The sequence below is a fragment of the Pan troglodytes genome, chromosome 17 (genome assembly GCF_028858775.2).
Source record: "Pan troglodytes isolate AG18354 chromosome 17, NHGRI_mPanTro3-v2.0_pri, whole genome shotgun sequence".
Classification (NCBI taxonomy): domain Eukaryota; kingdom Metazoa; phylum Chordata; class Mammalia; order Primates; family Hominidae; genus Pan; species Pan troglodytes.
In genome coordinates, this window is record NC_072415.2 from 90,018,629 (window position 1) to 90,031,040 (window position 12,412).

The 12,412-nt window shown below is 54.6% G+C and overlaps 2 protein-coding genes across 15 annotated transcripts in view; one reads left to right on the forward strand and one right to left on the reverse strand.

Moving 5' to 3' along the window:
* KCNG2 (potassium voltage-gated channel modifier subfamily G member 2) overlaps positions 1-1,412 on the forward strand; it is a 115,545-nt gene extending 114,133 nt beyond the window's left edge. For both annotated transcript variants that reach the window (XM_016933960.3, XM_016933963.4), the window contains exon 4: positions 354-1,412. In XM_016933960.3, coding sequence (XP_016789449.1) covers positions 354-1,130 — 777 coding nt within the window. In that variant the 3' untranslated portion in view covers positions 1,131-1,412. The remainder of the gene's footprint in view (positions 1-353) is intronic.
* A 2,371-nt stretch (positions 1,413-3,783) lies between these two features.
* The window catches only part of SLC66A2 (solute carrier family 66 member 2), a 47,582-nt gene continuing 38,953 nt past the window's right edge, over positions 3,784-12,412 (reverse strand). For 6 of the 13 annotated variants that reach the window (XM_054671884.2, XM_054671882.2, XM_063795886.1 and 3 more), the window contains one exon: positions 3,784-5,539. In XM_054671884.2, the coding sequence (XP_054527859.1) occupies positions 5,478-5,539 (62 nt within the window). In that variant the 3' untranslated portion in view covers positions 3,784-5,477. The remainder of the gene's footprint in view (positions 5,540-12,412) is intronic. The other 7 variants (XR_008540694.1, XM_054671883.2, XM_054671880.1 and 4 more) reach the window with 3 other exon arrangements.

Genomic DNA, 12,412 nt, shown 5'->3' on the forward strand with positions numbered 1-12,412 from the left:
CTTACAGAATTTTCACATATAAATAGATGTTTCTTCGTTTGCTGTTTGCTCTTAAGACCATTTCCCAAGGCTTTAAAAGGTCAGGGGTTTTAACATTATTTTCACCAGTTTCCTGGGTCAGCTAAGCGCATCCGCTCTCAAGCCCGAAGTGATCACCATGAAATCTTGCTGGTTTTCTGGGTTTTTCCAACAGGAACTGGGCCTGTTTGTCAATATCCCTTGCACCCGCTTCCGTGGGTTGGGGCGGTAAGGGTGGCCTGGGGGACGCCTCTGGTCCTGGGAAAGGAAGGGCAAGGCGCCCCCAGCCCTCCAAGAGGCCTGCGCCCCCAACCCCGTGTCCCCTCTCCCCGCAGGGCGAGTGCTCCCCCAAGTGCCGCAGCCTGTTCGTGCTGGAGACCGTGTGCGTGGCCTGGTTCTCCTTCGAGTTCCTGCTGCGCTCCCTGCAGGCCGAGAGCAAGTGCGCCTTCCTGCGCGCGCCGCTCAACATCATCGACATCCTGGCGCTCCTGCCGTTCTACGTGTCGCTGCTGCTGGGGCTGGCGGCAGGCCCGGGCGGGACCAAGCTCCTGGAGCGCGCGGGGCTGGTGCTGCGGCTGCTGCGTGCGCTGCGCGTGCTCTACGTGATGCGCCTGGCGCGCCACTCGCTGGGGCTGCGTTCGCTGGGCCTGACCGTGCGCCGCTGCGCGCGCGAGTTCGGGCTGCTGCTGCTGTTCCTCTGCGTGGCCATGGCGCTCTTCGCGCCACTGGTGCACCTGGCCGAGCGCGAGCTGGGCGCGCGCCGCGACTTCTCCAGCGTGCCCGCCAGCTACTGGTGGGCCGTCATCTCCATGACCACCGTGGGCTACGGCGACATGGTCCCGCGCAGCCTGCCCGGGCAGGTGGTGGCGCTCAGCAGCATCCTCAGCGGCATTCTGCTCATGGCCTTCCCGGTCACCTCCATCTTCCACACCTTTTCGCGCTCCTACTCCGAGCTCAAGGAGCAGCAGCAGCGCGCGGCCAGCCCCGAGCCGGCCCTGCAGGAGGACAGCACGCACTCGGCCACGGCCACCGAGGACAGCTCGCAGGGCCCCGACAGCGTGGGCCTGGCCGACGACTCCGCGGATGCGCTGTGGGTGCGGGCAGGGCGCTGACGCCTGCGCCGCCCGCACGGAGACCCCCTGACCCCTCCAGCTGCAGCGTCGGGACCCCCGAGGTGCGCCAAGGGGTGGGGGGCGTCTGGCCTGGGGGAGCGGCTCCTGCCGGCCGCGTCCTCGGCCCTCGTGCGTGAGCAGCCCCAGAACTTGGCGGGGCCCTGCCTGACTCCCCGTGGCAGCGCTGGGCAAAGTCACTGGCCTTTGTCCTCCTGCCCCACCCCTTTCCTTGGATTTTTAATTTTCTACGCCTAGCTAAAAATAAATTTAGTAAGTCCGAGAGATTCCACGCCTGCTGTGGATGACTTCATCCCCCTTCTGATTTTTCCTGCCTCCAGCCAGGGAGGAGGGAGCACGGCCCCTGCCAAGCCCCCATGGCATCCGGAATGGGCAGGTCCCTGCGGAAGGAGGCTCTCCGCATCCACCTCTGCCCAAGGCCACATCACCTTCCCAGGGATGGGACAGAGGTTTGAGCCAATGCTCACAGCACCCCCAGTGCCACCCCAGTAACCGCCCTTTCGGGGGTCGGGGGAGAGGGTTCCAGCCCTGACCTCTAACCTCCATCCCCTGACACCACCTCCCTAGGGAATCTTCAAGGCTTGACCTCCGGAGGGTGACAAGGGCCTCCTGACACTCCCTCTGCACAAGGTTTGCATGTGGCATTGCAACCCCTCCATGGCCTTGTTCTTCTGGGACCCTCCTGTCCCAGAACATGGCCTTGTTCTTCTGGGCCACTCTCTGCAGTTCCTTCCTCGGGAAGGAACTTTCGACATCGCGCTGCTCTATGCTTCATTTTAATGAGTTCATCCAGGAAACCTGAGACATGGTGGTCGCAGCCCGAAGCAGGAGGGGGACACCTCACCAGAGGGTCCCACTGTCCATTACACGGCAGCAGGAGTCTGTAGGGGACGCAGGTGTGGAGAAAGGGCAGGAGACGTGCATGGCCCCGGTGAGTGCCTGAGTGCAAGCCCCAGCCCCTTCTCCATGGCAGGCAACAGCCCACCGGGACCACCTGGGGCTCAGACCCGCCTCCCCCGACAGGCAGGTCAGCTGGTGCCCCAGGTGCCCACGACATGGCTGGGTCCGGGGACGCCAGGCACACAGCGCGGGGGAGGGTCTGGGGACTGGCTGTGCACTGAGGGCTTCCCTCTCACAGTGACAGCCTTGGGTGTCGCTCAGGAATGAGCAGAGCTTGGTACCGGTCTGAGAGGCCCGTGCAGGACAGCCCGAGGGACCACACGCGGAGGCCGGTGCCCCCCACCCTCTGCTGCTTGTCCCAGCGTTGCTGGTGACCCCCAAAGACAGAAGGATTCCTCCTGTGTGGTGAGGTGCTGACCACCACGAAGACCCCCAGAAATAAACACAAGTTGTTTTTCCTCGGAGGGTCAGGTCAGAGGTGAGGGCCAGGTCAGAGGTGGGGAATGACGGGGGATAGGAGGTCTCGGACCTGCCCCTCCCCACCCTGGGCTGCAGGGTCTGGTGGGGGAATCCTGGAGCCCTCCAGGACCAGGGCCCACCGGAGACCACCCTGGGTCACCAGGATGGGGGTGCCAGGCAGTTGTGCTGAGACTGGGGTGGGGGTACATTTCCTCCTGAGCAAGTGGCCCACCCAGCCCCTGGGCATCCTCTTCACTCTACAGGTGCCCGGTGGGCCGCTCTCTCACACAAGCCCCTGGGAAGGGCACAGGGCTGGGGCTCAGGGCAGGTCTCAGTTTCCTCATGGGGTGAGGGGAACGTGAACTTCCCAGGCTCTCACAACCCACTCTCTCCCACGGAGGGGCCCTCACTGGGAGCCTTCCTCGGCCTCCTGCTTCCTTGGTGCTTGTTGCTTAAAACCATCAGAAGGCATCACAGGGTGGCAGTGACCTGAGAGTTCAGAAACGCAGCTATTTCCACCGCTGCCCCCACCTGCCACGGCCCCTGCAGTGCGGGGCTGAGACCTTGCTCCCATTTCCTGTTAAAACCCAGAGTGGTCCCCAAGAACCGCCTATCTCCACACCCTGAAGACATACAACCCCATCCCTGCGCTAGATCTCAGGTTCATCTGGCACCGCCTGCCAGCACTTGAGGAGGGCGATTTGCATCTGAGACGTTCCAGACACGCTAGCCTTCATCATCTCCAGTATTCCCCCAGGCTGCTGCCTGGACGTGGCCTGTGCCCTCTCCTAGTACCCAGATGGGCCCTTCAACCCAAATCCTGCCCTGCACCCACACACCTGGTTTTTTACTGGACAAAGAAACTCACATCTTGCCTTCAATGTAAACTGCACAGAAAAAATCGCTGTGCACACACAGCTCCATCTGTATGTGCTGCTCCAAGATCGCAAATCTGGAAACACTTCTCTTGGCCTTTACAGGAGACCCTTCCCATGCTCTAAGCCTTCGGTGGTGGAAGGCAGAAGGGCGGATGTGGCCAGGGCAGCTAGAGGCAGTGCCAGACCCGTCTGTGAGGAGCCAAAAGGACCCCCGGGCTGCCGGCCCACAGGCACAGGCCAGTGACAGGTCGAGGGGGCTGGGCTGTTGTTTGGGGCCCTGGAGGAACCCAGGTCACACAGGGGCCTTCTAAGGTGGCCCAGGCTACAAGGGTGTGTCTGGGCAGAGGCCAGGACCACAGCCAGATCCTTCCCTCTGCCCAGGGTCAACTCATACCACACAGGATCCACAAATGGTTTATTGATTCCAAGTCGCCACACGGGGTACATTCAGCAGTCACTGCACCTGCAGTCGGCGACAGTTTAATGTGAGGCAATTACCGCTACAGACATCTTGCTTCATCTTAAAAAAATAAAAATTTTCAAAGCATCTCACAGGCCAAAGAGCTAAGCAGGACCCTCACTCAGACATTCAAGAGTGTTTCCGAGGAAGACTCGAGGAGGAGGCAGCGTGAAACATCTTCCCATGGCCACGGCCCCGGCACAGAGCTCAGATGCCTGCGGGAAGCGGCCCCTCCGCCTGCGGAAGGGAAGACAATGCCTGTTGGAGCCGCACGGAAGCATCCAGAACTCTGAGGCCTGGGGGCCGGCTGCGGTCAGTGCAAGGCTGCTGACGTGGTGTGATCTCTTGCTAAACTGAAAACGGGGTGGGGGCAGAGCGTGGGGTGACAAGGGTCAGACTGGCGGCTCCCACTGCAGCCAGAAGTGAGGGAGCCGGCACACGGGGGTGGGCAGTGGACAGGACAGGATGCGGCAGGCCCCAGTACCCCACTCAGGAATTTGCTTCAGGCCAAAAGCCCAGGGCAGCAGGGTAAGGCGCCATCGGCCAGGACCTGCACGGCAGGGGCAGCCCCCTCCACTCCCTGGACCCGAGACCGTCCTGGAAGATGGACATCAAAACTGCATCCGGAGGTGCAGTCTGCACCCAGAAGGGGATCTCCGCCAGCAGAGCCCAAGAGTGACGTGTGGACTGCGTGTGCACAGCCTCAGCTCGGCCCCCTCAGCCATCGCCCATGAGGGCCTCCACGTTGTCTGATGGTCGCTGGCATCTGCCACGTCCCCAAGGACTCGAGGAGAACCAGAGGCTGACAAGAGCAGCATGAGCTAGCCCTGGCGATGCTCAGCCGGGCTGGACACAGCAGATCCACAAGGCGTTCGGGCCTGGCAGCCGCTCCAAAGGCCCAGGAAACACCGACTGTCAGAAAACCAGGAGCACGGTGACCCTGCGTCCACACAGCCGCCTTTCCGTGTGTACCAGGCAGAGAAAGCCCCGGCCCTCCCCCGTGCCAGACCCCTGGGTAGCAGAGGCCACCCCAGTCCAAGCAGGGTGTCTGGCCAGGGTGTCACGGGGTCAAGGGCTCCGCTCACAGGCCTTACAGGGTCTCCTGAGGTCACCCCAGCTTCAAGGTTGGCGGCTGCTGGCCCGTGTGTCCACCTGGAGCAGGTTCCTGCAGGCCGCCCAATGTGTACCTTGGGCTCAGACGGTGTTTCATAAGAGGAAACGGGGAAAACACTTGCTTTTTATGTCACCCTAAAAACATCCAAAACCCTCGGGGCCAAATCGACCCTGGCTGTCCCCGCTGAGCACAAACAGCGTCCCAGCCCCACCGCCCACCCTGAGACACCCCACAGAGGCTGATGGAGACCCCAATGCCCGTACCCCGTCTCCGCCACACCTGCAGGGACCACAGCACCCACTCTCCCCGCGGGGAGGTCAGAACCCACCAGTGCCCGCGGCTGGCGGTCCCACATCCTCATCCTCCCCACTGTCAGAGGGCCTTGGTGCCAGCGGGGTGCACGGCGTGGGGCGCCGGCTTCTGGGGGTGGCGGGCGAAGGCATAGGCCTGCCCCAGGATGGCCAGGTCCACCAGCACCTGCAGCAGGCCGCACACGGAGAACTGCAGAGGGGCGCCCTTCAGCAGGAAGTAGGCCGTCTTGAAGGCGTCACCACTGGTCCACATGAGCACCATCTTGATGCTGTGGAGACACAAGCAGGTGGTCAGCGGTGGGGAGGGCGGCAACCTGGGCTCAGTCAGTGGGGAGACCTGGGGCTCAGGGGCACCCAGGGGGCTAAGGGGACCCCCAGGCAGTCGGCGGGGAGGCCTGGGGCTCAGGGGGCACCCAGGGGTTTGAGGGGACACCCATTCTACAGGGTGACCCAGGGGTCAAGGACACCCCAGGGGGTCAGGGGGATACCCTGGGAGGTTGGGGCCTGCCTGGGTGGGGAGTGTTGCCTGACCCCAAGGGGTCAGGGACACCCCAGGGGGCCAAAGGACACACCCTGACCCCACCTGTCCTATGCAACCCCCACCCTTGACTTCTCTGTGGCCTCAGGAGCTGCCGCCTGGCTGGGGCTCTGCAAGCCCAAGAACAGTGAGACCAGCTCGAGGCTACAGGGGACAGCAGGGCGAGCAGCTGAGGTCAGGGCCCCTGGTGGGCGGTGGCGATTCTGGGAGGGGCCAGGCCTGGGAGGGTGCTGAGGACGCAGATCTGTGCCCCCAGGCACATAGCCAAGTGGAGCAGAGCAGCTGCTTTTGGGTCTCTGCCAGCCTCCCTCCCTGGTGATAGATGCAAACCTTCCTTTCCTGGAGTGAACAGGGACCAGCCGCCACCCACCATCCTAGTCCAAACACGCTTCCCCCACCGCTGTGTTCACGCCCTGGCTTGCCTAGCAGTGAACATGAGTGCTGCTGCACTTTCCCGTGTGAAATGTTTAAATCAGCGGCTGCTGACCCTTCCACAGCTCCTGAAGCCAGAGGCAGAGCCTGGGTGGGGAGCGCTGCCTGGACAGAAAGGACAGGACACAGCCCTCCCCCACCCTGGGGCGTCCGTCCCGCTCATAAGCCAGGGTGGGCACCTGGGTGCCGTAGCCGCCCTGCGTGAGGGTCTTCAGGCACAGCCATGGCCGGGTGTGTTCAGGGCTGGAGCTAGGAACCCGCAGGAGACAGCCGGCATCTGCACCCCCTCCTCTCTCCCAAGCCCACAGTGCTCGGCTCTGGAGCATCTTGTTGGCCTCTGAGAACATAAATCCGGCTTTATCATTACACCCACTGGGAAAAACCAGGAGGCTTTGGGACTGTTTCCACTTGCGTCGGTTTAGCTAAATTATAAGGCCCTGACCCACAGAGGGCATTTTCCTCCCATTTTTTATTCTCTGGGATGTGTCCTCCCCTGGATGCAGCTCCAGCTCCACAAAATCCAGTCTCTTCCACAGACAAAAAGACAGGGTGGTGCCTGGGTAGCACCGGGGAAGGTGGTGCGGGCCCCTCGGCCTCTCACACACCCCAGCAGTCAGCCCAGGCTTCGGAATCCCCCCCTGCCTGCTTTAGGCCCAGGCAGGGCTGCACAGCTGACTTGGGGTGGGGCTCCGGGCCTGGGACCACAGCCCCGGTGCAAAGGCGCCTGCCTTTCCTGCGCTAGCCATGCACACAGCAGGCGCCCGAGCATTGCGCGGTGACCCTGCCGCCGGTCACCTTCGCCCCACACAGCTTCCGGTTGACCCCTCACACCAGGATGGGAAACAGAGCGCTCGCCTGACCTTCACACACGGCTGAGATTTCCCAGGATGTGCTTGCGAACAAGACTCAAGGCCTGAAAGCCACCACCACGCCTGCTTCAGGGACAGGCTACTTCCCACACAAAGCCCGTGGCTTTACTTGGCATGCAGCATCAGCTCACACTTGAGTTTCAACACTTTGTTTTTAATCAGTTGGTAACTCTGTGTAAACACACACACACCCACACACAGACACAATTTCTGGCTTCTCTGGAAAAAGAGCCTTTTCAGACTTTAGATTATGCATCTACAACTTCCTTCATAGATACGGGTTATCTATTTAAGAGAGATTCAAGCTATTTCTTCTTGGGTTAAAGGAATTGGTCCATTTTATCCAAGTTTTCAAATGTATGGGCATGAGGTTGTTCATTGTACTCTTTTGATGCCTGTGGGGTCTACAGAATATCCTCTTCCATACCAAATACTGGGGATCTGTGCTTTCTTGTCATTCTGGACACTGGTTTATCAGTTAATGATTTGTTCCAAAGAACCAGCTTTCGGTTTGGTTTTTTATATTTGCTGCAGTTTTGTTTTCATTTTTGTTGCTTGGTGTTAGCTCTGTTATTTCCTTCCTTCTGCTGGCTTGGGGTTCCTTTGCATTTCATTTTCTAGTTTCTTAAGCTTAGATTGATGATTTGAGAACTTTCTTTTTCTAAAGTCAGTATTTAATACTACACATTTAACTCTAAGCATTGCTTTAGTTGCATCCCACAAATTTTGATATGGTGGTGTATTTTTCAGTTCAAAATATTTTCAATAGTTTGCTTTCAACATCCTCTTTAACAGATTGTTTAAAGGTGTGTTGTTTAGCTTCTAAACCTTTGGAGACTTAAGATCTATTTCTGCTATTAATTTCTAGCTTAATTATATTATATTTGTAGAAAATACTTTGCACAATTTCAGTTCTTTTAAAAAAATTCTCATGACCCAGGATATGGTGTGTTTGGTGAATGCCCAACGGGCATCTGAAAAGAATGCGCACGTTCACTTGGCTGTTGATGGTGTTCAGATTTTCTACATCCTTGCTAACTTTGTCTGCTTTTTCTATCAGTTACTGAGGAAAGCTGGAGTCCCTAAGTGCAACTGGGGATTTGTCTTTGCATTTCTGTCAGTTCTGGCCTTATGGACTTCCAGGCTCTGGGGTTCCATGCATACACACTCAGAACTGTTGTATCTTCTTGGTGAACTCACCAGTTTATCATGATGCAATGTCCTTTTTTATTCAAGGCAAATGTCCTTTACTTTGCCTGATATTAATACAGCGACTCCAAGCTTTCTTTGATTCATATATGCATCTCTCACTGCATGGCCTCCTGGTCAATACATCCTGCACCCCAGCATCCGCCATGGATGTAATCAGACTTCAAGTGAGTTTGCTGTAAACCGTAGGTAGCTGAGTCTTGTGTTTCTTTTTAAATTAATCTGAACATTGCTGTCCTTTAATTGGTATGATTAGGCCATTTACATTGAATGTTATTATTGACAGGTTTGAATTTAGATCGACCATTTTAATTTTTTTTGTTCTCAGCTTGTCCCTACGGTTTTATTCCTGCCTTCTTTTAGATTATTTGAAATTTTTAAAATATCCCATTTTAATTTATCTATTTGATTTTTCACTGTATCTCTTTGTATAGTTTTTTTGTTTTTTTTGTTTTTTTTTTTTTTTTGAGAAGGAGTCTCGCTCTGTCACCCAGGCTGGAGAGCAGTGGCGTGATCTCAGCTCACTGCAAGCTCCGCCTCCCCAGTTCAAGCAATTCTTCTGCCTCAGTCTCCCAAGTAGCTGGGACTACAAAGGCCCGCCACCACGCTCGGCTAATGTTTTGTATTTTAGTAGAGATGGGTTTCACCACGTGGCCCAGGCTGGTCTCAAACTCCTGAGCTCAGCCAATCCACCTACCTCGGCCTCCCAAAGTGCTAGGATTACAGGCGTGAGCCACCGTGCCAGGCCTGTATAGTTCTTTTAGTGCTCTAGGGCACTGGTTCCCAAATGGGAGTGATTATGACCCCATCCTCACACCCCTGCCCAAGGAAACATCTGGCAATTTCTGGAGACATTTTTAGTTGTCACAACTGGAGGAACACTGCTGGTATCTAGTGTGTAGGGGCCACGGATGCTGTTAAACATCCTATAATACCAAGATAGTCCCCCCCACAATAAGGGATTCTCCAGTTCAAAGTATCAATAGTGCTGCTGTTGAAAAATCTTATTCTAGGGACTATAATATATTTAACTTGTCAAAGTCTCCTTAGGATCAATATTTTATTACTTTAAGTGGAATGCAGAAGTCTTAGCACCAAGTTCACTATCATCTCCCTCTTTTACATTGGACTTGTCATGTACAGCTACATTCACTAAAAACCCCACCAGACAATGTTGTATTTTTTGCTAACTTTCACACATATTTTAAATAACTTAAGAAGAAAAATATATATATTATATTTCCTTCATTCCTGGAGTCCCAAGTTGCTCTCTTCCAGCGGAAGAACATTTTTTAGTATTTCCTGTTGAGTAGCACTGCTGCCCATGACTTCGCTTTGTTTCCTTTCATTCGAGAAGGTCTTTATTTTGCCTTGATTCCTAAAGGAATGTTTTTTTTTTTTCCTGAATATAGAATTCTGGGTCAAACGTTCTTTTCTTGCAGCATCTGAAAAATGTGCCACTTCCTTCTGACCTCCCTCGTTTCTGGTGAGAAACCCATAGTAATTTGGATCCTTTTCCTCTTAACTGCTTTCGACATTTTTTATTTGACTTTGATTCTTACCAGTTTGATTGTGATGTGATATGTTTGGGATTCACTGAACTTCTTACATCTATGTTTGTCTTTCACCAAATTTTGGGTGTTTTCAGCCCTTATTTCTTCAGCTATTTTTCCTCTGTGTCACACTCTCCTCTCCTCTGGGCTCAGATGACAGAATATTAGACCTTTGGAATTTGTCCCTGACTCTATTCATGTTTTTGTTACTGTTTTTCAATTGCTTCCTGTTCAGAATGGACATTTTTTAATGATCTGCCTTCAACTTCACTATTTCCTCTCATCTCCATTCTACAGTTGTGTCATGAAATACATTATCATGAAATACATTATTATTTAGATTATTGTATTTTTCAATTTAAAATTATCTATTTGGTTTTCTTTAAACTTCTATTTCTCTATGGAGATGTTTGGTCTTCCTGTTCATTCCAAGAACATTTGCTCTTACCCGTTAGAGCACAGTTACAACAGTGACTTCAAAATCTTGGATAAGTCTGATCTGTCAGCCTGAGTTGGTTTCTATTGACTGTCATTTCCGTTGGCAGCTGAGAAACTCTTAACTCTTCATACATAACTTTGGTTTTTATCTTGGACATTCTGAACATTATGCAGTGAGATGTGAGTCTTCCATGGTCCTATCAACAGTGTTGCTTTTCCTGCCACCAAGCACTTCATGTGGTTAGATTCAGGGTGTGAGGTCTGACTTGTTTTTGGTGGACTGCAGTTCAATTTAATTCCATTTCAAAACCTTCCTTTTGATCTTTGGATCTGTCCTTCATGTGCAACACTCAGAGACAAGACTGGGACTTAAGCAGTCAACTGTCCACAATGACACTGAGTTCACAAAGCTGTTGGGATGTAGTTTAGGGCCAGATCTATGCATGTGTAGTTCAAGGGTGAGTCCAGAAACTTCACTACAGTGTCCCCAGTCTTCCTCACCACAATGTACCCAACCTTCCCCATCAGAGTACCACAGAGTCCTCAACCTTCCCCACAACATCACCACAGAGTCCCCAACCTTCCCCACAACATCACCAGAGTCCCCAGACTTCCCCACACCCTCACCAGAGTCCCCAGCCTTCCCCACCATCTCACCAGAGTCCCCAGCCTTCCCTACCATCTCACCAGTCTCCAACCTTCCCCACCATCTCACCAGAGTCCGCAACCTTCCCCACATCCTCACCATAGAGTCCCCAACCTTCCCCACCATCTCACCACAGAGTCCCCAACCTTCCCCACCATCTCACCAGTCTCCAACCTTCCCCACCATCTCACCACAGTCCCCAACCTTCCCCACAACCTCACCAGAGTCCCCAGCCTTCCCCACAACCTCACCAGTCCCCAGCCTTCCCCACAACCTCACCACAGAGTCCCCAACCTTCCCCACACCCTCACCAGAGTCCTCAGACTTCCCCACACCCTCACCAAAGTCCCCAGCCTTCCCCACCATCTCACCAGTCCCCAACCTTCCCCACACCCTCACCATAGAGTCCCCAACCTTCCCCACATCCTCACCAGAGTGCCCAACCTTCCCCACCATCTCACATCAGAGTGCCCAACCTTCCCCACCATCTCACACCAGAGTCCCCAACCTTCCCCATATCCTCACCATAGAGTCCCCAACCTTCCCCACCATCTCACAACAGAGTCCCCAACCTTCCCCACCACCTCACCAGAGTCCCCAGGCTTCCCCACCATCTCACAACAGAGTCCCCAACCTTCCCCACACCCTCACCATAGAGTCCCCAACCTTCCCCACCATCTCACAACAGAGTCCCCAACCTTCCCCATATCCTCACCATAGAGTCCCCAACCTTCCCCACCATCTCACAACAGAGTCCCCAACCTTCCCCACCACCTCACCAGAGTCCCCAGGCTTCCCCACCATCTCACAACAGAGTCCCCAACCTTCCCCACACCCTCACCATAGAGTCCCCAACCTTCCCCACCATCTCACACCAGAGTCCCCAACCTTCCCCATATCCTCACCATAGAGTCCCCAACCTTCCCCACCATCTCACAACAGAGTCCCCAACCTTCCCCACCATCTCACTACAAGACTTTTTCTAGTTCACTCTCTTCTAAATTTGAGCATTTTTTTCGCATCACACATGAATGAACTAAGCTGTAATTTAAGGCAAGTTTAAGCTGTAATTTAACATTTTCTCATTCTAAAAGAGACCATACGAACCATACAAATCCTATATAAAGGACCAAAGACAGGTGTAAAATAGAGAAACGTGGCACCCCGGAGAATCTGCCGACTGTGTCTATTTTGCCCAGGGTTTCCCATATGGCTGGGCGTGTTCCAGTGTAGACGGAGGAGGCCAGGGCACATGTTCCAGTGTAGACGGAGGAGGCCAGGGCACATTTGTTTTGGCTGCTTTGACAGACAACGTCCCTCCTCACACAGCGGCCACACAAGTTAACTGTGAACAACTTTCAAACTATCTTCAGTGAAACAGTCAAAGCAAGCAACCCAGACCTAGAGAGACAGCTTTTAGCTCCCACTGTAAAATCAGGTAAAGCCATGTGGTCTGC